A 14,693-nucleotide genomic window follows, 5' to 3' on the forward strand; every position below is an offset into this window, starting at 1 on the left:
AGTGGGCACATAAACTTGAAGGAGAGATACATATTTGGATTCATTAACATGTGAGTAGTATGGCTAGGAAACAAGAATAGATAAGATTGCCCGAGCAGAGGGGGTAGAGTTAACAGTAAGCTGAGAATAGAATCCTGAGCCAACACCAACATTTCAGGGGTGGACAAAGGAAGAGGAAGACAAAGAAGGAGGAGATGGAGAACAGGAAAAAAATATCTTCGTGAAAGCCAGGGGGAGAGGGTTTAAGGAAGAAGGGAATGGTTTGTAGAGCCAAACACAGCAGCAGTGTCCAGGCAGGTGGAAATGGCTACCGAACTGGGCAGCCCAGGCATTGTTGCAGGAGCAGTTTTAGTGGGATGTAGGGGGCAGACACCAGATTACAGTGAGTTAAAGTGTAAATGGGAAGGGAGAATTTGGAAATATCAGGTGTAGTCCACTCTCTGGAAGCTTGGCTGAGAATGGAAGGATGAACAGAGAGGACAAAACAGTTAAGGGGAGCCGGGTGCAGTGGCTCACTCCTGTAATCCCAGCACTTTGGGAGGCTGAGGCGGGTGGATCACCTGAGGTTGGGAGTTCGCGACTAGCCTGACCAACGTGGAGAAACCCTATCTCTACTAAAAATACAAAATTAGCTGGACGTGGTGGCACATGCCTGTAATCCCAGCTACTTGGGAGGCTGAGGTAGGAGAATCACTTGAACTTGGGAGGCAGAGGTTGCAGTGAGCCCAGATCATGCCATTGTACTCCAGCCTGGGCAACAAGAGCAAAACTCCATCTTAAAAAAAAAAAAAAAAAAAAAAAAGTTAAGGGGAGGTGTTTTAGGGTGTGGGGTTTTTCCTTTCTTGTTAAGATTAGATGAGGCATGTTTATGTGCTGAAGAGAAAAACCACGTTAAGGAGAAGAGATTGAAGATACAGGAGAGGGAGGGGAAATCCATGGAGCATTATCCTAGAGATGAAATGGATGGGGCAAGAGCAGAAGAGGGTTGTGCCTCAGCAGGAGGCAGGAATCTGCTTCCCCTGGGCCAAAAGGAAGAAAGTGAAGCTGAGTGCAAGTGTGCATAAGTGAGTGTTGGAAGAGAGGCTGGAAGTTGAAAAAGATTATTTCCAATGGCCTGAATTTTCCTCCTCACAATAGTGCCTGCTAAGGCAAATCTTAATACTCTGCTTGTCCTAGCTCAGCACTGAAAATACACAATCATTCTCTGGATTAACATGCCTAAGCCCAATCCAACTTTGAGCATTTATCTGGTGTCTTCTATCTGTAAGGCACTAGGCCCCCCTTTTCCTGGGACCAGTCTCCCAGCTCCAGGCAGCTAGGTTCTGGATATCTCCATCTGCTTATGCTACTCCTTTGAATTTCAAATAGCAAGACTCCCTTATACCCACTGTGGATGAAAAGTGATCTGTAAGGAGCTGTGGAAAGGCAGAGAAATTAAGTTAACAGTGAACTGCTTTAGATACCCTGAGGCTGGGCTTGGGCCGGTCTCTCCTTGGTGAACTCATTCCTAAGTGCAATAGTTGTCAGATTCACTGAGCCAGAACCCTTCAGACCAGGGTCCTGTGCCTATACCTGACAGATGTACCAGGGTCCTGGGAGGGCACCCTAGGGAAAGGGATAACTTTGTCCTAACTTATTTTGAATCTAAGCAACTTGCCACCCAAGAATCTATCTGAGTCTTTTTCCTATTGATGTTTTCAACATTCTAATCATGAGGAGTAATTTCATGTTTGTTACCTGTTGGGTGAAGCAGTACAAGAGAATGAACATTTTTTGATAATTTTTATGGAACTGTCAACCTTTTGGCTGCTGATGCTAAGAGTCAGAAGTGACTACTTCACACTGGTCTCCCCTAACCTAATCACAAACACACATTCATAGATTCACAGTTCTCAGGTTGGGCTACATATTAGAATCTCCTGGGGAGTTTTTAAAAAATACCATTACCCTACCGCAGATCAATTAAATCGGAATCTCTTGAGAGTGTTCGGGCTTGAGTACTTTTTTTTTTTTTAGACAAAGTTTTGCTCTTGTTGCCCAAGCTGGAATGCAATGATGCAATCTCAGCTCACTGCAACCTCTGCCTCCTGGGTTCAAGTGATTCTCCTGCCTCAGCCTCCTGAGTAGCTGGGATTACAGATGGATGCCACCACGCCTGGCTAATTTTTTGTATTTGCATGTTAGCCAGGCTGGTCTGGAATTCCTGACCTCAGGTGATCCGTCTGCCTCAGCCTCCCAAAGTGCTGGGATTATAGGCGTGAGCCACCGCACCCGGCCGGCCTTCAGTACTTTTTAAAAGTTCCCCCAGTGTTGCTAATGTTGCAGCTGGGGTTGAGAACCACTGGGCCAGACTGACCTTGTCATTACCACCATTTGTTGAGTGCTTCTCAACTCTGTTCACATCATGGCTTCTAGAGAAAAGGATACCAGCACTGAAGTAAGTGGAAGCACTGGCCTGGAGATCCTGTGTGGCCTTCTGAGGGCTGTAGGGGGGCGGGGGGCGGGCGGGGAAATCCATATTTTGGCACACCTGTATAAGATCAGGTAGCCGGGTCTCACCTGTTGGCAAGCTTTGTTTTCTTTTATATATTGCTGTATTTGGGGAGGATCCTAGTGCAAGCTGAGTAATTACAAGGTCCGTTTAACAGGGTTCTCTTGTACTTTTCATTTATAGTTTTATTGAGGTGTAATTGACATATAATAAAATATGCATATTGAAAGTGTATAGTTTAATAAGTTTTGACATGTGAGTATACCAATGATGCCATGACCACAATCAAGATAATAACCACCTCCAAAGGTTCTCTTGTGTCCCTTTGTAATCCACCTCTTTTTCCACTCTGTCCCCCAGATACCGCTGATCTGCTGTCATTATAGATCAGTTTGCATTTTCCAGAATTTTATATAAATGGATCTTACATACTCATACTGTTTTTTCTGGCATCTTTTACTCAGCAAAGCTATTTTAAGATTATCCATGTTATTGCCTTTGTCAATAATTCATTCCTTTTTATTGCCAAGTAGTATTCAATTGTATAGACATCACATTTTAAAATATGCATTCACTGTTGATGGACATTTTGGGATATTACAAATAAAGCTGCTGTGGATATTCATGAGCAAGTCTTTGTATGGACATATGCTTTTATTTTTCTTGGATAAGTAGGAGTGATAGTTGAATCCTATGTTAGGTGTGTGTTTACCTTTTTAAGAAGCTGTCTGTTTCCCAGAGTGGTTGTACCATTTTACAGTCCCCACCAGTAGTGTGTGAAAGCTGTCCTCTTCAAATTGACTGGAGAAGGTTTGCTTCCATCTCTTCTTCTTGGGTAATAGAAGGTGCCTGTTGGCTGGGTGTGGTGGCTCACGCCTGTAATCCCAGCACTTTGGGAGGCCGAGGCGGGTGGATCACCTGAGGTCAGGAGTTCGAAACAAGCCTGGCCAACATGACAAAGCCCCGTCTGTACTAAAAATACAAAAATTAGCCAGACACAGTGGTGGGCGCCTGTAATCCTAGCTACTGGGGAGGCTGAGGCAGGAGAATCACTTGAACCTGGGAGGCGGAGGTTGCAGTGAGCCGAGGTCGCACCATTGCACTCCAGCCTGGGCGACAGAGTGAGACTCCGTCTCAAAAAAAAAAAAAAAAAAAGAGATGCCTTTCTCTTTTTGGGGCACAAATGACAGAGGTGAGTATAGGGATTAGGGCGCAGAGATGAGGCATGTAGAGATGAATGGATGGGTAGTTGGATATAATAAATAGGTAAAGTTGTCTTGGTATCCCTTTTTTCCTCTGTCTTTCTATGCTTTCCATTAGTTGTACACACCAAAGAAACAGGCACTGGCCCAGATTATGTCACCTAAATTGGATTATTAGTAAATCTCTCTTGTGACTGATTGATATTTTTACCCCTGCAGATGCCCAGACAGCATGTCACAACCCTCCAGAACTGACGTTGGCAGGAAGTAGAGACTTCTTTGTCACCTGTGTCCCCCATCCTCGCCATGTCTTCGACTCAGGGCAATGGGGAACACTGGAAGTCCCTGGAGTCGGTGGGCATCAGCCGCAAAGAGCTGGCGATGGCCGAAGCCTTGCAGATGGAGTATGATGCCCTGTCCCGGCTCCGACATGACAAGGAGGAGAACAGAGCCAAGCAGAACGCAGACCCCTCTCTCATCAGCTGGGATGAGCCTGGGGTAGACTTCTACAGCAAGCCAGCAGGAAGGCGGACCGACCTCAAGCTGTTACGCGGTCTCTCTGGCTCTGATCCTACCCTCAACTACAACTCACTCTCCCCACAGGAAGGGCCGCCCAACCACTCTACCTCCCAAGGGCCCCAGCCTGGCCCAGATCCCTGGCCCAAAGGCTCCCTGTCTGGAGACTACCTTTACATTTTTGATGGTTCAGATGGGGGAGTTTCTTCATCCCCAGGACCAGGGGACATAGAGGGCTCTTGCAAGAAACTATCCCCACCTCCTCTGCCTCCCCGAGCTTCTATCTGGGATACCCCTCCCCTGCCTCCCAGAAAGGGGTCCCCCTCATCCTCCAAGATCTCCCAGCCCAATGACATCAACACTTTCTCATTGGTCGAACAATTGCCGGGCAAACTGCTAGAGCATCGGATCCTAGAAGAGGAAGAGGTGCCGGGAGGTGGGGGTCAGGGGCGCCTACTGGGGTCTGTGGACTATGATGGTATCAATGATGCAATTACTAGGCTTAACTTGAAATCGACCTATGATGCGGAGATGCTGCGGGATGCCACCAGGGGCTGGAAGGAGGGCCGAGGGCCCCTGGACTTCAGCAAAGACACCTCTGGAAAACCCGTGGCCAGGAGCAAGACTATGCCCCCTCAGGTGCCCCCCCGCACCTACGCCTCCCGCTACGGCACCCGAAAGAATACGACGCCTGGCAAGAACCGCCGGATTTCTGCAGCCCCGGTGAGCACCTTCTTGTGTTTCTTCTGCCTTCCTTTCTCCATGTCCTTCAGAAACAGGGACTAGTCTCTCTGCTGTTCTACATCCAACTCTGCCAAGTCCTTACCCCTTTAGGCCTCTCCCACCCTCTTTTTCTGCCACTGGGACCCTGGCTCTGGCAGGGGAGGTCCAAGGGAGGCTTGATTTGGGGTGGATACCAGTAAAGGGAGGGCTCCTTCTCAGGGCCAGGTTTCATGTGTCTTGGCCAAAACGGTCCTTCTGGGGCAGGCATTTGGAAATCCTGGTTCCTAGCGTGTGCCTGCTTCCTGATGTAAGGACTGAATTGGGAGTTAGGGGATTCATTATTGACTGGCTGAATGGCCCTCTGGACCGGAGCAAGTTGCTTCCGCTTGCTCTGAGGCCCTGCTCTGCCAAAAACGCTGCGTGGCGATGAAGATCATTCACAATAGTAACCACTTGTTTAGTGCCCACTGAATGCCAGACCCTGGTCCAGATCTCCACAACAACCCTTCCTGATAGTCCAAAGCCACACAGCAAGCAATAGCAGGGCCAGCATTCAGCCTGGCCTCTCTCATTCCTAAGCCCTCTCTCTCCTCTCCTTCTCCCTTTCTCTCTCTCTCTCTCTCTGCTCTGTTCTTTATTGTGATAAAATATATATAACGTAAAATTCGCCACCGTAACCATGTGTAAGTGTGCAGTCAGTGGCACTGATGACATTCACATTGTTGTGCAACCCTTGCGTTATTCATCTCTACCCATTCTGTTCTCACAATGAAAATATTTAGAAAAAATATGCAGCATGACAAATAATTTTATTTTTATCAGTACATAGTGTAAAATAGCGAACTATCTAGGTCAAAGCCCCCAGGCAGGTACCAGGGCAGCTCTGATCTTTTTTCTGGTTTAGGGGAGCTTCAGCAGCATCTCCTGGGTGGGACCAGAAGGCCTCTTTGTGTTTCATCCTTGGTCGCTGGAAACCCTGGCTGCAAGGAGTCAAGAGACAAGTGACACCCCCATGGCTGATACCTTTTTTTTGAGATGGAGTCTCGCTCTGTCGCCCAGGCTGGAGTGCAGTGGCATGATCTCGGCTCACTGCAGCCTCCGCTTCCCGGGTTCAAAAGATTCTCCTGCCTCAGCCTCCCAAGTAGCTGGGATTACAGGCACCTGCCACCACGCCTAGCTAATTTTTGTATTTTTAGTAGAGATGGGTTTCACCACATTGGCCAGGCTGGTCTCGAACTCCTGACCTCAGGTGATCTGTCCACTTTGGCCTCCCAAAGTGCTGGGATTACAGGTGTGAGCCAATGCCCCTGGCTGCTGATGCCTTCTGTGACAGCTTAGCATTCCGCTTCATTCCGTCCCGGTTTCCTCCTTAGCCATTGTTTAAGGGGCACTGGGGTTTTCCCACCTTGTGTCTAGCCTTTGGGAACCTTCCCAACTCTGAAGAGCTACACAGTTCTTCCTTCCTCTGCTTCTGCTAAGAGAGGCCCCCAAAAGCAGAATCAGCTCCTGGGATAAGCCACATCCCATCCCTAGAGCTCAAGGATTTTTAAAGGCCTTGCTCTGAGAGGTGGGGCTGTTCCCGCTATTTATAGGGACTGGGAGATTCCTGTTCCCAGCTCTGAGTTCCTCACACCGGGCTGGGCCTGCTCACTGAGTCAGGGCACCCTGGTAGGTGGTCACCTCTGTCACTCCTTCTCTCTCCTGCCTCCCCCACTCCCTCACCCTTACCCTTCCCCATCCCCTGCATGTCATCAGAGTTCTGAGACAGAGCTCAGCCCAGAATCTCCTTGAAGAAGCGGGCACAAAGCAAAAAGCTCTTGCCAGTTCTGAGTGGGGAAATGCGGCCTTGGTCCTCCCCGGCTCGGCTTGTTGCAGGGGCTCAGCCTGCTGGGAGGGGGGACCCCTTGGGCCCTCGGCCTATACCACCGCCCCGCTTTCGTCGGGCTTCCAGCCGGAGGGAACCTCCTTATCCCAGGCCAGCGGAGCCAGCTCTGGAAATGGCTGGCTCCGAATGCCAGCCTGATACCCCCGCTGCCAGCCTCTGCCCGGCAGACTCCCCCAGCCAGCATTGGGCGATGCCACCAGGGCCTGCCAGCCGGGCAAACGTAAGTGGCTTTTGTTTTCTTATGGTGCCAGTGAGTGGTACAGAAAGGGCATGACAGTAGCCTTCAGTGGCCACTCTGTTCTCTCCCTCTCTCCCTGTCTTGCCTTCTCTTCCCTCCCCCCACTGTCTCTCTCTTTTTTTCTTCCTCTCTCTCTCCTTCTCTCTCTTGTGGGTTAATTGCTGACAGTGGTACTATTGTTTTGACTGGGACACAGGCACGCACTTGGCAGAGCCAGGGCCTCACATGCCAACTGTTCCCACTGCTGCCCTCCCCCCTGTGCACCCCCGCCCCCCGCCGCCCATGCACACCCAGGGGAGCAAGGCTAACAAGAGAGGGTCAACCAGAGGAAACAGTCTGGATATTCAAATGAGGAGCTCAGTTGCTGTCATCTGCCCCAAGAGGCAGGGAAGACTTGAGAGTAGCCGGTGGGTTGGATGAGAGATGTGAGGCGTTGCGATGTGCACAGGCCAGAGCTAGACTCCCCCTAGAAACAGCTGTTGGAACCACATGCCGGCCGAATCTCCATCTGAGCTGAAGCCTCGTTCCCCGGTATGGCCTCCCAGGCTGCCCTGAGCAGACTTCTCAGGCAGTAACCCGTCATGCACCAGCTCTCCCTCCCCCTCACTTCCTTCTCCCTAGGGCTGGGCTACAGGCCTTGCTAGGGGCTTCTTGAGGAAGCCTCCTGGGTGACTAAAAGCAGCTCTGGGATGGGAGACCGTTTGGGACCTTGTCTGAGAATCCCACCACCACACACATATTTTGAGAGAGGAAGTGGGGCCAAGGCAGGATCCCTGACATTCCAGTTGTTCAGAGCCGGCTGACTCGGAAGCCAGAGGAGCCAAGCTTCTACCAGGTCCTCCCCTGCCCAGACCACTGCTTTGACGCTTTCTTCCTCAAATGGCATTTACCCAGAAGGCACATGTGTCTGAGTCATCTCCTCTATCTAAGGGTTCTGGGTCTCTCTCTGCTTTGGGTCCCTGGGACTCGTGGATATTGAGGCTTTTGACCAGGGCCAAGCTTCCCTGGGTACCATTTGGGCAGCCCACGTGCTCTAGCCTCAGTGGAGGGGCTGGGAAAAACAGCTGACTGCTCTTCTCCCCATCACACCTCTGGGAGAATCCCCCAGAAAGCCCTTGTTGCAGGAGCGGCCCAACAGCACTGGATTGCCTTACCGGCTGCCTCACGCTTATCAGACTGTCCCCTCCTAAAGCAGCTTTGGCCACACTCTCGTCCTTGTCACCCAGGCTTCAGTACTCAGCCAGAGCTTCACCTCCTTCTTCAACTTGGCTCCTGGTCTCCTAGGACAGCTGATACATGTATTCCCGGATGTCCCATATGTTCTTGTACCCCTTTCATTGAATGTTGAGTGACTAGAAAATCTTTTCATCTAGAGTTTGAGTTTAGGTCTGGGTGTACCTCATAGGGAGGGGACACCATGAGAGAAAAGGCACTGAGTCGTCTCCTCTTCTCTTAAAGGTGGGCTCCCGGCCCCACACCGTTGCCAATGGCCATGAGTTGTTTGAGGTCTCAGAAGAGAGAGATGAGGAGGTTGCTGCATTTTGCCACATGCTGGATATGTAAGAGCTAAAGAATGGGGCAGGGGATTTGGGAGGGCTATGGGGGATGGGGAGGAGGGCCATCCATTTCAGAACTTCCTTTAGGAGGGAAGAAGCACCATAATTAAATAAATCTCAATTCATAGCTATGAAATGCTTCCTCCAACAAGTATCTGCAGGGTTTTTAAAATCTTATAAGTTTCACATTTTTAACAAAATTCGTGAAATCTCCATTGACTGGTCAAAGTATCCTGATCACTCTAGGGTCTGACCCTCAGTTGCCCTTAGGAGCAAATAAATGCACCCCAGCTGGCGATAAGAGTGTTATCTGGAACTAAAAGAGAAAGGAAATGGATTCATAAAAAATTTTCCATTAAACTTAGCATGGAAAGCTTTGTCATTTTAGAACTATTTGTACTGTTCAACGGTGGGAAACATGTTGCAATTAGAAGTGTCAAGATGGGGGTTTCTCAGAGCTGCTACCCCACTGCCCCCATCCTGGCCTGCAAATTTGGAGGGCTGGGCTGAGTGGGGACAGAGGGGCTCTTGAGCCTCCGAGCACGAGGGTTCCAGCAGACCTCTTCTCGACTACTCTCTTCTAAAGGCACAGTGAGGGTACTTTTTCTTCCCGTACAGCCTTCGATCTGGCTCTGACATCCAAGACTACTCCCTCACCGGCTATGTCTGGAGTGCTGTCACCCCTAGCCCAGAGCACCTAGGGGATGAAGTCAACCTGAAGGTGACTGTGTTGTGTGACAGGCTTCAAGAGGCACTCACTTTCACCTGCAACTGTAAGTTAGTGATGGGGGAGGGGGTGTGAGCATCCCTTGAAGTGGGATGGGGATGACTGTGTTTTGGACTCCGTTCCCACCTCATCTTGTGGCCCAGATGAAGGGCAGTGAGGATCCTCCTTTGGGGGCGGGGGTGCTGGCTTTGGGCCCAGCTTTCTAGTGCAGTCACTTTCCCCAACTCTGAACTACTTGCCTGCTTTGTCTGGTTGGTGATGGTGCTGGAGAATACTTAGCTGGGAAGGGGGATCAGGGTGGGAAAACTGAGACCCATCTGCCCTGACATCCATCATCATCGTTTCCCCTGCCTTACCCTTCACAGGTTCCTCCACTGTAGACTTGCTTATCTACCAGACTCTGTGCTACACCCATGATGACCTGAGGAATGTGGACGTGGGTGACTTTGTGCTAAAGCCCTGTGGGCTGGAGGAGTTCCTGCAGAAGTGAGTGAACGGGTGGGAGGTAGCCCCTGCCTTCCTGGTAATAAGACTGTGAGGGGGCTTCCTGGGATTGGTGCTGGGACCGGCCTGGCAGCTCCGCCCCAATCCCACAGTCAAGACTCCTGCTTTCTGGGCATACTCTCGGCCACGTCGCACTTTCCCCAGGAGCTCTGTCTTCCAGCGGGGTTGGCTGACGTCCTGAGCCAAGTCTGCTGTGGAAAGAGCTTGGAGCTGGGATTAGGCAAAGACTAGGTCATATCTGCTTGCAGATTCTGCTTATGGAGGGATGTGTGTATTTGTGGGGAGGAGTGGGCTTGGGGAGACTATATGGGTAGGGCTGTATCTCCTGCTCTAGATTATGTGTGGTGTTTTTACGGCTGGGGCAAAAGGAGGACTGGGCAGAAGTGCCCTTTTGGAGCCTAGGGAAGAAATTACAATTACTGTCTCTCCCCATTCTCCTGCCAACAATTCTTTTCCCCAGCTGGCCCGTGCAGCTAGTTATCCTCCTCCCAAAGGCATGCCTCCAGCTCCTCTCTATCCAGTGCCCTCTGTGGAAAGCAGCCTCCCTGGAAAGTCTGATGTGGACCAGCTGAGGCAACCCCCTTTCCACTACCCTGGGCTTTGGAGGGCTGCAGTGGAAGGGAGGCAGGGGCAAGGTTGCCACTTCTCAGATGGTGCAGCTGTGTGACAGCAGACAGATAAGATCTGCTTTCCTCTCTTAGGCTTCAGGGCCGCTCCTCCCCCAATCTCTGTCCACTTGGAGGAAGCACATCTTGGGAATGGAGACAGGAGAGACCTGTGTCTCACTTCTTAGGAGTGCTGTATAAGTGCCACTGCTTGCTTTTTCTCTCTCTTACATCCAGGTCTAGATGCAAGGATGGTTGATCTATGGCTAGAGCATAAGATTTGGCAGTCAGGATGGAAGATTCATTTCTGGGCTTCTTTCTTTTTTTGAGACAGAGTCTCGCTCTGTCACCCAGGCTGGAGTGCAGTGGCGCCATGTCATTCAGCTCACTGCAGCCTCCACCTCCCAGGCTCAAACTATTCTCATGCCTCAGCCTCCTGAGTAGCTGAGATTACAGGCATAAGTGTCACCAAGCCCGGCTAATTTTTGTATTTTTTAATAGAGATGGGGTTTCACCATGTTGACTAGGCTGGTCTCGAACTCCTGACCTCAGGTGATCTGCCTGCCTAGGCCTCCTAAAGTGCTGGGATTACAGGCATGAGCCACTGTGCCCAGCTCTCTGGGCTTATTTCTTCAAATTTAGGGATATCATGGGGTCCTTTCTGGCCTCTGCCTCCTCATCTGGAAGCTAAGGGAAAGGAAAGAGGCAGGGTTCTGTATGGTACAACTCCAGGGTACCCTCCAAATGTGCCCCAACTTTAAACTCATTCAATGTATACACTTTGCCCAGAGGAACAGGAGGGGTCCTAGACTCAGGGTGGCCTGGCAGAGAGAGTATCAGGTGGCCTGCCACTGTTAGAAGGGAACAAGGGGACATAGTGGGTAAGTTGGAGCGCCTGCTGACACCATTACACAGGTTTGAATTCTGACTTGCCACTCACTAGTTGTGAAGCTTGATGCTCAGGGCCCTCTGTAAGCTGCCGTGAGGGTGAAATGTGAGAATGACCTGTGAGCAAACAGTAAATACCATCAGGGAAGGAGCAGCCTACAGAGAGAAGTCCTAGGGCTCTGGGCTGCACAGATCCTGCCATTTCCCTTGCAGCACCCCAAATCCTGCAGCCCCTGGGTCCGGAGGTAGTGGGAGCTGTCAAGTTCTACCTCCCTACCAAGACCCAGGTGAAATATTCTTAGTGAGGTGGGACAGGGTCAGTGGTCCTCAGATCACACTCCGCATACTCTGACTTGAATGCATAGAGAGGAAGGCCTTCCACAGAGAAGATCAAGCAAGTCCCCAGGAGACCTGTGTCCATGACTCCTGGCCCAGGAGCCCAGCTCCCACCCGACAGAAAAGCACAGTGCTGTTTCTTGGCCCAGCCCCCAGGCCCTCAGCACATGACGACTACCTGGGGTGGGGGTAGAAAGGACCCTCTGGGGGTTCCAGAAATCTGCTAGTTCCCAAGGAAGCCCTCAGATTTTCTACCCTGCCTGGCAGGAGGGGCTGATACTGAGGGGGTGAGTGGGTTCAGGATGCAGGCTGCTCTCAGATAAGAACCTTGAGGCAGTCCCATGGGAGGGTTGGGTTTCCTGCCACCTCCCCCGACCCCACCACACTCTTCCTTCCTCCCAGGCTCTCCCACCAGGCCCAGCCCCACAGCCCAGCCTCACCATCTCCAGGTTTTGGCTGCACTTCAGTTTTAGATCTGATAGGGCCTAGATCAGAGGCTTGGGCCTCTCGGGATGTGGAGAACCCCTCACTCAAGTCCTCGCTGGACCTAGACGACCCTGGGCCCTGCACCTCCACCAGCTTCTGCACATAACGCCCCCCTTATGCTCCTGTCCTCTCCTCTCCATTTCTGGCCTAGATTCCCAGCTCTGCTGAGGAAGGAAGTCCTTTTCCGGCTTCTGTTACCCAGCTGCTGAGGCCAGGCCCAGGCCTGCAGTGCTGGCCTGGAGGTAGTTCTTCCTCTGCCCCTCCTCCTGGGTTTCCTTACTGATGAAGGTGTGATTTGGGAGAGAGGAAGAGGTTGGATCACTGAGGGGCTCCTAGGCCTTCTCTCTGAAAGGGGGAGTCTGACACATGGGCGCTTGAGCAGGTGGGACTGGCATGCATTTGGGATTTTTCAAGAAGTCATAGAAATTTGTAAGGTTATTCACAAGCAGGCAGGGCCAACAGAGGGAGTAGAAAAAGAACTTGGGTGGGGACACTGATCTGGAGGCTTGGTGGGTTTTCCCCAAGTTATTTTGGCCTCAGCACCCTAGTTGGTAGCATTGGAGGAGGGGTGACTCACTGAGCTCCCACACTGGAGCCTGAGCACCCGCAGACTCCAACATGTCTCTTCCTGGTTGTTCCCTGTGTGGAGGCCCAGAGGACAGGGCTTCAACAACTGCTCCCTGTAATGTCCCTCTGTTTCCCCGCTCTCTCCAACAGTTCCCAGCCCTGGAGTGAACCAGTGATTACCACACGGGTCATAAATACCTAAGAGAGTCAATATTTGTACTGACCAAGGATTAAGTATATGAGGTGGCTTTAATTTAGACAGACCTCTGTTCCTTCTCCTAAGCTCCACCCCATGACATTTTCTAGGAGCCAAAGTAGGGTACAACACAGGTACTACCCCCTTACCTAAACCTTCTTTCTGTATCTCTCTCCCCAAGGCTAAGGTATGCATCTCCCTTCCCAGTGAGTCCCCAGGATGCTAATGGTCTTGTCCCTCTACCCTACCAGCAAGCATGCCTTGGGCAGTCATGAGTACATCCAATACTGCCGCAAGTTTGACATTGACATTCGGCTACAGCTGATGGAGCAGAAGGTTGTGCGCAGTGAGCTGGCTCGGACGGTTCGTGTGAGGGTGGTGGAGGGTTGCCCAGGGCTGGGGAGGTGGAATGGGAATACAATATGGAACACATCAGGTGGGAGGGGGGTAGGAGTGCTGGGCTGAGATAAGGGCGCTGCGCCTCTCTAAATAAGTCACTTCTTACACAGGTGAATGATGACCAGAGCCCTTCCACCTTGAACTACCTCGTCCATCTCCAAGAGAGGCCCGTCAAGCAGACCATCAGCAGGTGAGTGTGGGCGCCATCTTGGATGTGCTCCAAACAGGAACTGTGCAGGGATCCCATCAGATGTGCCTGCTTGCCTTTCTGCCAGGGCTAAGGGATTCTTGCAGGTGTTGGGTTGGGGCCCACATGTCTTATCAGGGAAGATCCCAACTCTAGGCATGTTTCATCTCTTCCCTCTGCAACTTTGCCATCATTCTCTCCAGGCTAGAAGTGGCAGAATAGAAAGACTCTCCCTCCTTCAGTCTTCAAGACATAAAGAGTAGGAACTCCTTTAAATCAGAGTGCGAGCTGAGGAGAGGGAGGGAGAAAATGGGTTTCCCAGGGCACTGGGTCTTTCATGACCTCTCCTATGGTTTTTCCCTGCCCCCAACTCCCAGGCAGGCCCTGAGTCTTCTGTTCGACACTTACCACAATGAGGTGGATGCCTTCCTGCTGGCTGATGTGAGTACGAATCCAGGGGCTGGCCTTGCTGCCTGAAAGCTCCTCCTCTCCCCTTCCCCAGTCCTCTGAGGGATCTGGGTGGAGCCTGAAAATCTGTTGGCAGAGCACTTCTTTTTAACCCCTCGCTCATGGGCAAACTAAGACTCCTAGATGTTGGGCAAGGGCAAGCGCATAGCCAGGGATTCTGCTCCTCTATAGAAGAAGCAGGTCGGAAACTGTACACTAGTCCCATTCTCTGGAGTAGGATGTCTCCAGAGCTAAGGAACCGAGAGCTGTCACCCCCCAGCTGCTGCACTTGATGTGCATTGGAGCATGCATCCTATGACCAATGTCAGAAATCTCTGGTTTGAGAGGTTCTGTTTTGCTGTTATCACAGGTAGGAAACCATCGGGAGGTAGAAGGTTTCACATGTAGGGAGGGCCAGAGCCCTACCCGCTTGGACTCACGCAGAGTCTCAAGCCTCAAAACCATGAGAATCAACATTTGTCTTAAATGTCACAATGCCAAAGAAAATCTGACAGTGATCTTCAAAAACAATCCCTTGCTGAGTGTGATGGCTCACGCCTGTAAACGTAACCCTTTGGGAAACTGAGGTGGGAGAATTGCTTGAACCCCAAAGTTCAAGGCCAGCCTGGGCAACACAGCAAGACCCCATCTCTACAAAAAATACAAAAGTTAGCCAGGCATGGTGGCACACACCTGTAGCCCCAGCTGCTCTGGAGGCTGAGGTGGGAGGATCGCTTGAG

General features: G+C 51.2%; 1 protein-coding gene across 1 annotated transcript in view; it reads left to right on the forward strand.

Annotated features, from left to right (window-relative positions):
- PIK3C2B (phosphatidylinositol-4-phosphate 3-kinase catalytic subunit type 2 beta) overlaps positions 1-14,693 on the forward strand; it is a 70,634-nt gene that overhangs the window by 19,503 nt on the left and 36,438 nt on the right. Inside the window, exons 2-8 of the mRNA XM_025376714.1 lie at positions 3,913-4,932; positions 8,514-8,614; positions 9,230-9,384; positions 9,704-9,824; positions 13,172-13,283; positions 13,430-13,509; positions 13,884-13,947. Coding sequence (XP_025232499.1) covers positions 4,000-4,932; positions 8,514-8,614; positions 9,230-9,384; positions 9,704-9,824; positions 13,172-13,283; positions 13,430-13,509; positions 13,884-13,947 — 1,566 coding nt within the window. The 5' untranslated portion in view covers positions 3,913-3,999. The remainder of the gene's footprint in view (positions 1-3,912; positions 4,933-8,513; positions 8,615-9,229; positions 9,385-9,703; positions 9,825-13,171; positions 13,284-13,429; positions 13,510-13,883; positions 13,948-14,693) is intronic.

Source organism: Theropithecus gelada, chromosome 1, assembly GCF_003255815.1.
Source record: "Theropithecus gelada isolate Dixy chromosome 1, Tgel_1.0, whole genome shotgun sequence".
NCBI classification, from domain to species: Eukaryota; Metazoa; Chordata; class Mammalia; order Primates; family Cercopithecidae; genus Theropithecus; species Theropithecus gelada.